This window comes from Lineus longissimus, chromosome 18, assembly GCF_910592395.1.
Source record: "Lineus longissimus chromosome 18, tnLinLong1.2, whole genome shotgun sequence".
NCBI lineage: Eukaryota > Metazoa > Nemertea > Pilidiophora > Heteronemertea > Lineidae > Lineus > Lineus longissimus.
The window spans coordinates 11,453,054-11,468,599 of NC_088325.1; the positions used below are offsets into that span (position 1 = coordinate 11,453,054).

Consider the following 15,546-nt stretch of genomic DNA (forward strand, 5'->3'; position numbering starts at 1 on the left):
CATTGGTCTTTCGTTTTGTCTTTTATTTGATTTCTGTGCCGACATTACTTACAGGAGTTCACCCCCTGGACAAGAGGCCTCCCGATGGCCAGGGTGCGTCTGACTTCAAAGAATTCCCCTTTGCGAAGGTTACTAATTGCTTTGGGGATTGCTAGTTCAAGCTAAATCATGGTTCCTATTGTCAACCCTTGAGAAAAATGTGTTATGAAATGTACGCTCACGAGGTCATTATTCTTTGTATAAAAAGTTATGTCACTATCGACAGACTTTTGTGGCTGATCACATGTTTGAATCTCCCACCTTCCCACTTTCCTAGGCCCTTGCCTGCTGAATTTGCAGGCCCTTGTTCTTGGCCTCAGCTTGAGTTGTCAAAAGAATTTCCACAAAAATGTCTGTGGCTATTGGAAGCATGGGCTTCTCTCCCAAAATTTCATATTTTGCTCTAATTCTGGTAAGACAACATCTGAAATTATCACTTTTTGATAAGAGTGTGAGGTCAAGTACCCAGGGGCTCGATATGGCTGCTGAAAGTTGAGCAGCTCGCCCAGTCTACAGCAAAAGCTATGAACAGAGTAACATTTGTATAGCCTAATATCGTTAGTGGCAATACATTACCCAACTTGGCCTCCTCACGGCGTATTGGCAAAGATAGACCTTTTTCATAAGGAGGTAACGTAGGCCTAGATTGCATCACCTGTTAGATGGCATTGTAACGATATCAATAATTCATAAAGACTAGTCATCATGATGACATGCAATGCATAGGCCTAGTGCTTGTTAATTAGAAAGAAGCAATAGCAAACCTAGAATTAACTAGAGATAAAATGACTATTTAGAGACTGCGCCACTACTGGCATCCATTATGAAGTAACCCAATGACAGGTTTTGTTGTCAAACTCATTTGGCACGTACCATGATTTGTGTCCTAACACGAGGCCAACTAGCAATGACAGGTTTTGTCATCATTTGGCACAAGACCAATTACAAAGTCACTGATATTTGATGATCCTATCATATATTTCCTATTTTTGGAGTAGGGTGTACGTACCATGATTTGCCTCCTACCACGAGGCCTACATACGGTGAAGTAAGTCGGCAGGGATTGGTGATCCACTCCGCAAGGCAGCTTTTTGATGTGATGATTACTTTCCGTCCCGAGGTGAGTTTCCGTGTGAGTCATGTATAACATCCTAGGGTTTGAGATTTTAATCCCGTAATCCGGAAATCCCGAGGAAAATTTCAACACTTTTGAAATCCAAGAATTTTAAGTTCCAATTTTGAAATTTCGGGCGAAATGTGACCACACAACGTATCGATATCCTTCGGATCTAAGGTCTCTGAATCAAGAGTCAGTAAGGGGTCTAGGTATAGAAGAGGGAGCAAAAATCCAGAGTTCTCTATTAAGGCAAATAAGCTTTAGTTTCAAAGGAATTGCGGTGGGACCCTTCCCACGAACTATACGATCGGCAACGACCGAGTGGTGAGCGCCCACGAAGACTAAGAAAACGTGCAGTGATGTTCTCGTCAGGCGCGATGCACGATAATTCATTTGGGTCAGTAGGTCAATTTCGCTTTGCATAGACATATGGGGTAGAGTGATATCTTGGGCGGTAGTGTCGGCACTCTTACTTCGACTTGCAGTGAACGACCTTACGCCACCCAAAGAAAATATCAGGCTTCAAATCATCGTCAGCACGAATAACTTGATCACACAGCAATTTTCCATACGTTACGGAAATAATGCGCATCAAACAATAAAATTTTACTTCGTTTTAGGAAGAAATATATCGGATAGATACGTAAAATGCAACTGAATAAGACAACCTTTTTTGAAATTTTGAAATTAAAGCACAAAAAGTCCAGTAGTGCATGAGCAATTTCAGCACATTCACTTTCAAGCAGTAAAGTTAGGATCGCCTTAGCACACTTCTATTACTGGGCCGCCGTTGAAGCATGGTCCAGGCGTTGACTGGAGCGATGACCATCCAAATAACAAGAGATCTCGCAGTAGGCGCGTAAAACCAGGCTGTGTGAAGTACGATAGAGTATCTATGGACGGTTTATATTTCCGCGTAAATAGAGGTTGTCTCAAATAGACATTTTATGTCGTGTTATGACTCGAATAGACGTTTGGTGGCGCTCGTTTTAACGGAGACGTACCTGAAATAAACATATTGTGTCGTATCTCAAATAGACATACACTCAAATAGACGTTTGGTGGCGCTCGTATCTCAAATAAACATATATTGTCGCGTTTTCAGCTTTTTGTTGATAACTCAAATAGACGTTTGGTGTCGCTTTTCAAATAGACATACACTCAAATAGACGTTTGGTGGCGCTTGTATCTCAAATAAACATATATTGTCGTGTTTTCAGCTTTTTGTTAATAACACAAATAGACGTTTGGTGTCGCTTTTCCGCAAAAATGGAAGTTCCCCAAATAGACGTTGTGTGGCGCTGGAATCAATTTTAACGACGGCAACAGCGATATTGACATTATCATTGCGGTAAGCGGCGGCGCTATTGCATGTATTGCATGTACATTTGATGTACTTGTTTCTCTCTTCTTCTGCCATAGCTAAATACACTGACAATCCAATTACAATTAAAATGAAATGGTATTAAGTCTCGATTTTCCATAGATACGCGCGCAAATAGCCATGTGCACTGCTTAGAGTAATAACAATAATATCGTCGTGGCAGATAAACCAATTCCAAACTTGCTCCAGAATTGCCGCACGCCAGCGCCACACAACGTCTATTTGGGGAACTTCCATTTTTGCGGAAAAGCGACACCAAACGTCTATTTGAGTTATTAACAAAAAGCTGAAAACAGGACAATATATGTTTATTTGAGATACGAGCGCCACCAAACGTCTATTTGAGTGTATGTCTATTTGAGATACGACATAATATGTTTATTTCAGGTACGTCTCCGTTAAAACGAGCGCCACCAAACGTCTATTCGAGTCATAACACGACATAAAATGTCTCTTTGAGACAACCTCTATTTATGCGGAAATAACCGCCCATAAGTATCGGCTTGACTGAACAAAGGAGACTCGGCTTGACTGTATATCTGGAACTTGGCTGGACTGCATAAAGGGAACTTAGCTTGACTGTATAAAGGAGACGCAACTTGACTGTATGAAGGGAACTTGGCTTGACTGTGTGGATGGTACTTGGCTTGACTGTAGAAAGGAGACTCGGCTCGACTGTAGAAATAAAACTTGGCTCGACATGACTGTATAAATGGCACCCGGCCTGATTATAAAGGGCGACTCGGCTTAACTCTAAAAAGGAGACTCGGCTTGACTGTATGGAGGAGACTCCATCATTCATATCACTAACGGAGCTTTGTCGTCCAGTTTCTCACACTTCGAACCACATTGAGGAAATCAGGGGGCTTCTTCAGCCCTGCGAAACGAGTATTAAGCCTTGATTTCCTCAGAATCAGGTTACACAAAAAACTTGAAATATGCCATTGGAACACATTTGATCAGTTATATTCGGCTATACATAATTGGTCTTTCATCAAACATGCAGAAATAAACTATCGGTTTTCCGTTGTGGCCTGCCTTATTGCTTATCATCTCATCGTGGTCGATTATATGAATGCAAATAATTTTCTTTCTGCTCGTTAAGTTTTTTTTGGACCTCGTTTATCTTCTACATAATTTGGTCATTACCAGTTATACATTACATCAGTGATGCATGGTTCATGAGTCACGGCCCAAATATTATGGAAGAGAACCACTGGACGAACAGTTATTTCTTTTCTTCACATAATAGGTATTCTTCTCCCTCGTTATGGACACATATATGGGCGTATTCTGTACATTCGGAACATTTGATTTTCATGCAGGCCTACGCACTATAAGTCAGGATGATTGCAATAATTAATCCCGGACTTGTGATTAAAAAAAAATATATATTTACGGATGTTCTAGTTACATGTAGTCCTCTTCAAAACATATGCGTAATTAATCATCGTTAGTTGCTTTACAATCATATAATCAATTGGAATCAAAGGTCTTGATAGGAGGCCAAAGTACCATTATAGCCCATTTGACCTTTTTAAAGTGGAGTTGTGCAAATTTCTGCAGTTACGTCAATAGCATGATTGTTTTGATTTGTTTCCGTGCCCAGTCTTAAGGAACGCCATCTGAAGTGTGATAATGTGATGTCAACTGGGCCTGTCACCAAGGTCGTCTAACAATGCTTCTTCCGTTGTTCTTTGCAGATTCATGACCGACATGTATAGCGGCCGATTTCCCCTCCTCCTACTCAGTCTAGGGTTTCTCCTGGTGCAACTCTTACATGGTAAGTCATGCAGTCATCTTTCCTTCCTCCTAGTACTCAGCCTGGGACGCCTCCTGGTGCAACTCTTACATGGTAAGTCATGCAGTCAACCCTCCTTCCTCCTACTCGGCTTGGGACACCTCCTTGTGGAACTCTTACATGGTAAGTCATGCAGTCAGCCTTGCTTCCTCCTACTTGGCCTGGGACCCCTCCTGGTTGAACTCTTACAAAGTAAGTCATGCAGTCGACCTCTCTTCCTTAAAGCCTTGAGACTTAGCACGCTACGTAAATTTGAACACCCAAATCAAATTTCCAGGGGAATCTGCAGCTTCCCTGAAGGAAACAGCCAGCATTGTAAACATCGCATCTACAGTACATGTATATGAAGTATTGCAACTTAGGATCCGCCTGTTAGTAACAACAAACACATTTCTATAATAAAATCGCCTAGTGGTCAGTACCAAAGCAGTGGTGTAGGGCAAGCAACAGGAATTTCGAGTACAAGAATGAAACATCAACTTATCTCCCGTTAAGTTGAATTCTGAAACCTCAGATTTTGTCTTAGAGTTCTTCAAAGTGGGTATATGGATATTTATGTATTATAGAGTATTGGACTACTCAATCTGTTTCTTGTGGATGTTGATTTGCTCAATTTTCTTTTCAGGTGTTCTTGGAATATCTGTCAAAAATAGCGTTAGTAATTCACGTCCAATCCTCGGCGAAACGACAACGCTGAATTGTAACATTGTTGATGGGACCGCCAGGAGTGTTACATGGTACAAGGACAAATATGGCCCGCCAAAAACAGTTTATTTGACGCAAAATTGTAGTGTTGTCGCAGTCAAGTATAAATCAAGATCAAAAAACGTTCAGTGTGATACGCATAATTATAATTTTCAATTAAGTGATGTTCAAATTTCGGACAGCGGGGAGTGGCTGTGTGAGGCAGATGGAGAAGTGGCCAAAACACCGCTGCAATTAGATGTTTTAGGTAAGTTGCTTAAAATAGCCGATCAATCCATTCATAGAGCATTTCGGTGGTGGCAGCAAATCTGCTGGGTATTGCACTTTCATGGATTAAATTAAATTGGAAATTGAAACACACACACAAATATTTCCTGGTTTTCAATGGTGGCTGAAGGAGGTAGCAACTATTACCTGGGAAAGATTCTTCGCAATTGAAGTTCGCCTTTTTTTCTGAAATAGCAGTTTTGGCATTGATATGATGACACTAACTTTAAAAATATTTTCGCCTCTGCATGAATGACGCCTAATTTTTTCAATATTCGAAATTAAAACACACGCATAATATTGCCTGGGTGAGGGTTTTGTTGCATATATTAAACATAGAATCTTGACCTCTGCTTCAAAATAGTCGATTGGACAGTCAAATAGGACAGCCCTGATGTGGTCTTTTTGGTAAATGATTATGAAGTGCATCCATTGATACTGTTAACTTAATGTTTTTCAATTTCAGTTCCACCCCTCTACCCGACAGTTACAATTCCATCACCGATGAAGGTTGGAGACGTTGGAAATTTCACCTGTAATGCTGAAAATGAAAACGTCACAAAACCAGTCACGTACACATGGACTAAAAATGGCAACACTGTCTCACCAGGGACTGTTGAACCTGGTGCCCTGCTTTTTTCGGTTCTCAAAAAGACAGATGCTGGGACGTATGTCTGTGTCGTAAGAAATGTTGCCGGATCTAAGGCAAGTGTGGAACAGGATTTTGTTGTTCACTGTGAGTATATTTAGTTGTTTTGTACATTTGGTCGATTATGAAAGTGCGGGGGTGTTATTTAGGATGACCCCCCCCCCCCCCACCCGATTAGATTTGCTGAGTGAGCATGGGGCCGAGGGCTTACCAAGGGGAAATCATTTTCATGGTGACAGAATAATAATTTATTAGCATGCGATTATCGGGTCATATGACAAAAATGATTGAATACCGACAATGAGGCATCAGTTTCTTTTCTCAAAACGCCTTAATGTGATCACTGATATGTAACTATGATTGCTCAATTTCTTTCACAACCCAACCAGTTACCATAGTTGCTGCCACCCAAATGAGTCACAGTGCATTATACAACATGGTAACAGTGCCTTGTAAACGATGTCGGCAATGGATTTTCTTTTCAAGTTGAACAATTGAATAACACTTATCAACAGTGAGGGAGCTTCTGTCATCATAATTTTCCCACTTTTTTAGCTGCATCTGAATTTTTACAAATCAAGACAACCACAGCGTCAAATTCAAAATCGGAAAAAGAAACAGAAACATTCACATGTGAAGCTATTGCCGACATTCCACTGACATCGGTGAATTTAATACGCCAGAATGGGACTACGAATGAGACGCTGATTGAGGCAAACAGTAGTGTTGTGACATTTCGCCGACAAATGATGCGACAGGATAACAAGGTGAAGTTCTATTGCGAAGCGACTTGGCCAGGAATTCCCAATTCGTTGTCGTCGAATGTCATCACATACAACGTATCATGTAAGTTGATTTCTCTTTGGCTGTTTTAATATTGTAAGCCGCCAACTTTTCACAAGCATTAATTTTTCAAATAACGTTTTCTTGGTTGGTTGCAGTGGCTTTGCGTCTTCATCTCAGATGTTCAAGTATTGGATTTTCTATGGTCTTAATGCATTTTGTGTTCAAAAATAGGGTTTTGAATCCCCGAGAAAATGAAACGGGAGTACTTTTTCAGAAAGATTTCTTGCAACTCGTCCTACGCGCTGGGTAGCGCGTCAATGACGCGCCTACAACGCGAATTTAGGTATGAAAATTGTGATTTGGACTGTATCTATCTTATTTTACCTTGTGTTAGTATAAAAACTCATAAATAATGAAAATGATACGAAATAAATAGGTTAAAAAGGTCACGGTTATTACTTACAAAGAAGTCCCCGAAAAGAGGTTCAAAAGTTAGATGGCAAGAGACAAGACCACCATTGAATATTCATAGGTTGGAGGTTCGAGACCTATCAATTAGACGCGAGTATGTTTTTAGCTGGCAAGTGCATATTTGGAGAGGTATGGAAAATATATTTGGTGTGGCAAGTCTACAGATATAAAGAAATTATTTGATGAAAAATATAATTTAGAATTTTGTAATTTCGGCAATAAGGGGCGTGTTTTGATATTTTTCTGCCGGTTGACTGAAAAGAGTGGAAAAATCAACGTCTGTCCGATTTGTCGAATATCAAAAAATTTCCGTGGTCAACTACCAGTTTACTTTTCACCATTTACTTGCCCGACTGTCCAGAATATCATATCAAAATTTCGGATGCACAACCTCACGCAGTATTTGATGTGTCGCGGTCAAATATTGACAATTTAACTGCTAAAAGGCTTAAAAAATCAATGGTGGTCTTGTCTCGCGATCCCATAGAATGGGGGGGGGGGGGGGGGGGGGGTCATTTTAGTCACACGGCAGTTATTCTTTTGCCATTGTGTTTTCTTTTCCGTGGCGATTTGCGGATGAGAAGAGGCTTTCTTCAAATTGAGGCTTACTCCAAATTTATGATTACATGTAAACACTCATTAATAACAAGTATACTTGATGATAACCACATACATGGCCTGTATCTTTCAAGGGGCCCGGAATGTATGTATAATTAACAAAATGGGGACTTTGTTTTCGTAGTAACCATTATTGCTGGTAATCATACCGACTGTTTATCACTTTCAGCAGTGATATCATCGCAAATTATGCTCGTTCTTTGGTTGGCTATGTCATTTAGGTTTGTGGTTGGAGATATGAGAGCAATGTTAAAAGTGGTTGATTTGGCACCATAAAATCTCCAGGGGGCCATGCTGAATTTAAGGTGTTGTCGCGCTCCTGATTCCAACTTTAGTTTGTTAGTATCCGATGGGATACACTGATCAATGCAAAATGTAAATGAGCTCAAGACACAAACAATCTGAAATGCTGTTCATTTTCCTTGTTGTTTGTAGTGATTTTTAAGCTACTAGTAAATAGATGACCTTGATATCAGAAAAACTCTGCGGGCGACTGATTAGAGCACGAGTATGACTTCAAGGGTAAACGATGGTAAAGTAAAAGTCACCATATCTGAAAATGATAAAATACCTCATTTATAACCTCGTGCCTAAAAGCAGAACGAGCCTCTTGCTTAATTTACATTTGATGATATCTGATCAGTAACTCCATCTATTTGCAGTTCCACATAACGTTCAAGTCAAAATCAGCAAGACGACTGTTACCGAACATGAATTTGTGCGTTTTGAGTGTATCATCAGTGGGGGTAATCCCGAGTTCGTTACGCGGTACCAGTGGCTCTGGAAGAAGAGTGGCTCCACCGAAGAACAGGTCATACAGGATACGAAGACCGGAAAGTTATTTCAGTTCGCGCGTATCCCGTACTATCAGAGTGGGACATACTCTTGTAAGGCTTGGAACGATGGTGGCGTGGGACAGTCGTCGACAGACCTTAGTGTACAATGTAAGTTTGTTTTGGCTTTCTTCATAAGGTCTGACAAGGGATTTCACTGAATTTAAAATAGTGAATATTGGTTTGTGTCGAAACCGAAGTGATTTATAGATATGTAAGCGCCAAAAAAAATTGTGAATCTCTTATTTTTGGCAGATTTTGCAGCAACCTAGATTTGCGAAAATAAACTCTGCAACAAAACTTTCATTGAAAAAACCGAACGAAGTTTCATAATCTGCTCGACAACAAAAACGTGAAACTTGTGTTTTTTCAGAAATTTTGCCAAAGCTAAAAATAAGAGAAAAAAATGGAAGGATTTTTTTCTTCATTTTCACCTTTTTATCGTCACTTTTTTCGATAAGCTACCAGTGCCTACTTTTGTAAGAGCATGTCACATATCAGCAATGCGACAAGTGTTGAAGACAATTATACATTCATCTAGACAGTATGATATGAATAGAGGCACCAACACTGTAGCACTCCTGCACTAATTACTTGTAGGTAACTTAAACTAACCGTGCTCAACATTTCTTTCTCCCACAGACTCTCCAAGGATAGACCCGGAAGCGAAAATGAAATATGATGTGGCGGGCGAAATTGGCAAGGAGGCAATGTTTAAACTGTTCATCGTCGCAAACCCAACTCCAACTAAAACTGATTACACCTGGTCCAAGGATGGCAATGTCATATCGAGAACATCACCGGATTATGAAATAACTTCCTGGTCAACATCCAGCGAGTTGAAAATCAAGGACGTCAAATCCTTGGATTATACCAACTATTCCTGTTCGGTTAAAACGAGTGCATTCCAAGCCACGATTTTCAACTTCATGCTTATCAAAGCAGGTAAGCTCCTCTGACGGATTCCCAAAGCAGGTTTAAATTTCTACAATGTAGACACCGTTATTCAGCAAAATTTCACTCTAAAGTAGCTAGAATAGCCATTACTTATATCAATCAGGTTGAGCTAAAAAATGTTGGCCAAACCCCGTCTCCGTCTCGGTTTTGGTCTATGCTTTAGCCGCATTCCTGTTCATGTACGTATGTTCCCAGGATAATTTGCTCAGATGTATCTCATACATCTGCTTGAATTCCCATGCCATTTCGGCTAGATTTCATTGAATTTTGATGTGTTTTCAATGTTGAGTAGTGAAATTGACACCCCTCCCCTAGGTGCCAGTTTCTTTAGAGGGGGATGGATTTCCCCGCAGCTGACGTTTTTACCTTGAAGAATTCTTTCTGATTATACGTCGCTTTAGTCGATACTCTACCTGTGATGGGGGGGGGGGGGGGGGGGATCACAGTTCTCAAAGAACATTATTGTGATATTCATTCGTCAAAAGGTTAATGAGGAATTTGTTAGTCAAAACTTACTCTTATTTTACAGTGTCCAACACAAATGACTTAAGCAATAGTGTGCCTATAAAAACCACAAGTGAGTACATGTAGTTGTTTTGTGTCTGCTTGTTGACAGGCTTTTAATAAATTATATTGAAAGACTCTAGTGTAACTGAACTGCGCTATATGTGAGATCAAATCATTGATAGTATGGTTACATACCAGGACCAATGATCTGTTGAAAGAATTTAACATGCCACAGACTCTAAAACCCTTTACTCTTGCAAGCTCAATATTTTGAGAGACAAGCGTGAAATATATACAGGCGGCGTGGCCAAATGTACTGTAATTTACAGAATGATGTGCGATATCTCGCTAAATCTTACGATTGTCAACTGGTGCTAGACCAATTGACAACGAAAATTGCGAATTTGATAATTGAAATCAAGAAGATTAAAATGTGCGCACTTTTGCGCAAACTTGTTTTAGGAATTACGCAGCTTAGCCAGAGTGCGGTCAGGATGCCGAACAAGGCAGTAGTCAAATCGGCGGATGACCATGCAGGCGAAATCTCGTTTTTCGCATCAAGTCGCAATTCAGGACTTCAATTCAGACGCCACTCAGGATGCGTTAGGCCCAGAACACCTTTATGACCCAGGTGCCGGGCTTTGGTGGCAGCACCGTCTATTAGGCCTACCTTTAGCCTGGCCAGCTATTCATACGAAAAAAACACGCGATCTCGTGATGTTCATACGATAAAACACACGAAAAACACATTTGCGTTGAAAATATTGATTGGAGACATAATGGCTTCAATGGTAAAATCCACATGCACATACGAAAGAGCGGTTAAGGTGGTGGTAGACTTAAAGATACTTTACCAGTTCCAGTAGTAATGTATAGATGGATAGAGTAAATCTGCCTGAGAGCTGTTTTGTGTAGGTTGGTTCAATAACTTGCACTGGCACGCTGGCACTGGCTGGCACTCGACCATCCCAAAATGGTCTGCAGTCCACCGACATTTATATGAAATCGGACTGCTGTCTGCCATCATCAACCCGAACGTGCCATTCTCTTACATAAGTTCGTGCATTTTATTGTTAGTTGTATTTATAAATCTTAACATATTTTACTTTCCAGTTGTTGTATATTTTTGTGTCGGCTTCATTGGCACAGTCATATTAGTGACAACAGTCGTCTTTTTGGCAGTTGCTCAATGGTAAGCATGAAAATTAGTTGTCAATTAATTACCTAGGCCTCTTCACATCATGTCATACACCACGAATAATTGATGGCACGTTTGTTCAACTTTCAACTTCAAAATATCATACGATATGGTTTTACGTACCATATTCGGGGATTCCCATTATACACACTGACATGTTACGTACATGGTAGTATTATTGATTGGTACTATGGTAGGCCTGTGGTATGCATATTGTCTCATATTAAATTGATACAATTATACACTGACATTTCGAAAGGTGTAATAATTGTATCGACTCAAAATGGAAATAATCAAGATACTGATGTACAGTAGAATCTTAGCAGACACCTCACTATTAAGGTCACCTGGTCTACTTAGGACACTTATTTTGCTCCCAAATTGGGTGCCTTCAATTTAATTTGATCTCTCTAATGATCAGGACACCTCTTTGGTAAGGATAGCACCTGTCATTTCCGAGGGTGTCTTTAATAGAGATTCTACCGTATGAGATACTAATGCTGTTTATTTACAATGTCATTTGTTTTGCTCACACAGGAAACGTCGACTGAAACTGAAATTGTCTAAAACAATTAATCGACCTGCAAATGACAGTAATGACGATGCTGCAAGAAATGAATTGACACCAGTCAAGAAACGCCCTGATCATACATACGCCAACATTGACCCTGATTTCTTTAATGACGCATCCTCTCGATCAAGACGCACACCGGATAAATATCCCGCACAGCCAATGGTTAAAAGGCCGCCCGTTTCAGTTCGTTTTGATGAGGATAAAGAGCCCGCGTGCTCAGAAGATATCTTGGACGTCGATTTATATGACTACGTAGACAATGAGTGGCAGAGTAATGCATCGGGCTCAGATTACAGCTCTGTTCCTGCTTGCCGTACGAGTCAGGTGACGTCGCCTCAGGTTGCCTCGGCACTGATAAATGTTCATGTTCACCAGACGAATCAACCGGATGAGGACGGTCAACAGTCACTTTATGAGCATCTAAAACCAGTGTCCAAAAATGATTATTTAGACTTCACGGGACTCAGTGCAGAAGAATTGAGACCACGTGTTTTATTTAAGGTATAACGTTCTTTCTCTGACTCTTTTTAGTGTTATGAAACCTTTGGAAGACCCCTCGATTCATGAGGCAAATAACATGGCAAGTTAAAGCGGGAACAAATGTTTATGCTGTTTCATTAAAATATGCCAACGTAAAAGAATGGTGTATCCAGGCTGCTGTATTGGTAGCAACATAATATCATTGGCAAGAACATTTTACTCCATAATTCTCACCATTCTAACCATCGCGTGCCGAACATCCACTCGTCAGCGAAAAAAAAGGGGATAAATTAGAATGGTTTTATCAAAATCCAGTGAATATATTCAACTGAAATATATTTTTCCAGTATTGAGTGTATGCAGATTTACACGATGATGATGTGACAAATGAAAATAATTTCCATCCGCAAATCTGCGCTAGGGAGCTGAAACCTTGGGACACCCTAATCTGAGAGCCAAGAGCCAAGAGCCAAGACTCTATTTAAGAGCCAAGTGCCACCAGGAAAGCCACGAGCAAAGAAAAAATATAGGCGAATCAATATAATTATTATTTTTGGGAGTACGAAGCCCGCAGGTACTTATGAATAACGTTTTTTTTAACCGTTGATGACGTTGTAACCATTTTTTATCGTGCTATCGTTACGTTGCCTGTACAACACGGTGTACATTGTGCCTGCACTTCATACACTCTGTACAATCACACGTGTTTATCATCCGGGCCGTCAACAATGGATCCGGATGGGGATGTCAGCTTCGAGACGAAGATTAGCAACAAGTTTGAATGTTTACATTGTTTAACTCAAAGATGCGCGCCTTAGAGTTTTTAATTCTATGCTGTGGCTCGGTGCAGTTGAGGGACAAAAACGTTTTGAGCATGCGCAAAATAACTATTCTGATCTTCGGATACATCCTGACGTAACCAGTGCGTCTTTCACAGCCGGATGCTGAATTTAGCCCGTCCGCGTTGGCTGCGAAAGCTCGTTACAGGGCGGCCCATAACAACTTATTTGCCCTCTCTTGGGGACCAGATTTAGAAAAGGGAATTGATATCATGTCACTCAAAAATATCAACATTTAGATGTAAAACAGTGTCCCTATCGCATATCACACATTGGGAATATGCAAGATCTGAAAACACCACGCGTAACAACGATACGGATACGCAATACGGGCATGAATTTTGAACTTGCCGAAAGTCCCTAATACTGGAAGGGAGACGAGTTGGGGTGATTAGCATTATCTATTGAACAGGTGGGTGTATGGCCAGGGGGTGGAGCATGATCTCCTGGCCTTCGGTATCAAATCAGGACGGATGCTGCATATCGCAAGAATCCGAACATAAATGAGAATGTGTGCCTGCGTGATGTTACACGTTGCTTCGAGTTGATTTCACCGGGATTGAAAGAAACTAAAAACAATAGATTACAACAAGCCTGTGGAGTTCTGACACTTACATTGGATACGCTATTAGCGTTGTTCTCATCCCCATGGTAGGCACAATGATGTTGTCTTCTTCGGGGGTTTACTACTCCATGGATCCACTTCTAGTTTCCTCTTATTCTGTGATGAAATAGATGTAGGCTCGTTTTATCGTTGTCTGCATGTGCTCTGTAGATTTAGGTACATGTAGATGATATCATCGTGGCAGAGCCAGCACAGCAGGATGCAAGATCTCGCAATCCCCGCAGACCAGAAATTGATTGATTAAGATTACAAAACAAGTTTCTCTCAACGCCTTCCCCAGCAGTCAAAGGGAAAACATCGTTGATGATTTCTTATCGCTGAAAATTTCTTTAGTGCTGATAAGCCGTAATTTTGACAAATATTATAGTTTTTACTTGTACTATTTTCAGCATAATTAGCACTCCGCACGACTTTTTATTACATGAGTTGCGTTTCTTTCAATATCTGAGTTAGCCAGTGTCCAAATAAGCATGCTTATTATGAATAAACATTCTGTGACGACACTCTGTTTCTGCCTTATCTTGTTTTATGGATTCACGCTCCACTCAAAAGAGAATTGTACATAAACTCAACTTGCAAAGGTTTTCAGCGAAATATAATGTCATTCCCCATGATTCTATTAAATGGTCAACATGTGTTGTTGGCCATTTCCTCTAAAGAATTCATACCGAACTGGTGGTAAAGGGAAAGGGTCAAGCTGAAAAACAGGGCGAAACACAAGCGGCAGCGGAGGTTTTGGGTAAATGTCAGCTCAACCCCATACCCAAGTAGTTGTTGGTGACGCAACCAATACCGATTATACAGATTTTGCACCGATAGTGAAAATCATCAGCCTTTTGTGGTCAGTACTGTGTCTGAATACCCCACTTTCACACTTTCCTATAGGCCCTTGCTTGCTGAATTTGTAGGCCCTTCTTTTTGGCCTCACTTTGAGTTGTCAGAAAGATTCCAACGAAGATGTCGGAGGCCATTGGAGGCATGGGCTTTTCTCCCGAAATTTCAAAATTTAGCTTAATTCTGGTAAGAAAACACCTTAAATTCTCTCTTGTTATAGAGTTTGAGCTAAAGTAGACACGTTTGAAAGTTAAGCAGCGCGCCAATCGTGGTGTCATTTTTGTCCAGCAAAAGCTTTGGTGAGAATACCTTCCCAACATGTTACGTAACTTGGGCTCCTCACGGCGGATTACCAAAGAAAGAACATTGTTCATAACGAGGTAACACAGGCCTAGACTGCATATATATTGTGTTGGCTGAAGCTGTCTACCAGAGGGACTAGAAGTTCTGGATATTTTCGATTGAATTAATATGGACAGCAACCCAGAGCCGTATTTAACTTGGGGGGGGGGGGGGGGGGGGCAGCAGAACAACTTTTTGTCCAATGGGCCCAAACCTGCATGAAAACACGTTTTTGGCGACGTCTGGGGTGGCAGTTACCGCCTGCCCCTCCCCCAACCGCTGTTAATAATATGGCCCTGCAACCTTAAAAAACTCACCGTTGCAGTTTCTGTAGTTGTGTAGATAAGAATATATGCACCCACTCAGAAAAAAGGCTTTTGAGCTTTTCGACTAACAGAAATGTGCTCCTCGTTGAACTTAGCGAAATGGAAAAAAAAGAAGCTGGGCCACCTAAGAGGTCTTTGAGCATCTCAAATACCATTCCGTTTTTAATTTTCTCTAAAACCACCCCCGGGTGCTT

At 40.8% G+C, this 15,546-nt stretch overlaps 1 protein-coding gene across 1 annotated transcript; it reads left to right on the forward strand.

Annotated features, from left to right (window-relative positions):
* The first annotated feature begins 4,256 nt into the window (after positions 1 to 4,256).
* Positions 4,257 to 14,299, forward strand: LOC135502226 (hemicentin-1-like). Its single transcript, XM_064794884.1, has 9 exons — positions 4,257 to 4,395; positions 4,967 to 5,293; positions 5,780 to 6,049; positions 6,518 to 6,808; positions 8,500 to 8,781; positions 9,313 to 9,615; positions 10,157 to 10,204; positions 11,248 to 11,326; positions 11,870 to 14,299. The coding sequence occupies exons 1-9, from the start codon at positions 4,257 to 4,259 to the stop codon at positions 12,411 to 12,413; spliced, it is 2,283 nt and encodes a 760-aa protein (XP_064650954.1). The 3' UTR covers positions 12,414 to 14,299.
* The last annotated feature ends 1,247 nt before the right edge of the window (positions 14,300 to 15,546 follow it).

Bases quoted from the DNA above. Each gene is read 5' to 3' on its own strand.
- LOC135502226 (XM_064794884.1), top strand. From the start codon at position 4,257: ATGTATAGCGGCCGATTTCCCCTCCTCCTACTCAGTCTAGGGTTTCTC. The intron at 6,809-8,499 runs GTAAGTTGATTT...ATCTATTTGCAG, and splicing joins CATCACATACAACGTATCAT to TTCCACATAACGTTCAAGTC. The intron at 8,782-9,312 runs GTAAGTTTGTTT...TTTCTCCCACAG, and splicing joins GACAGACCTTAGTGTACAAT to ACTCTCCAAGGATAGACCCG.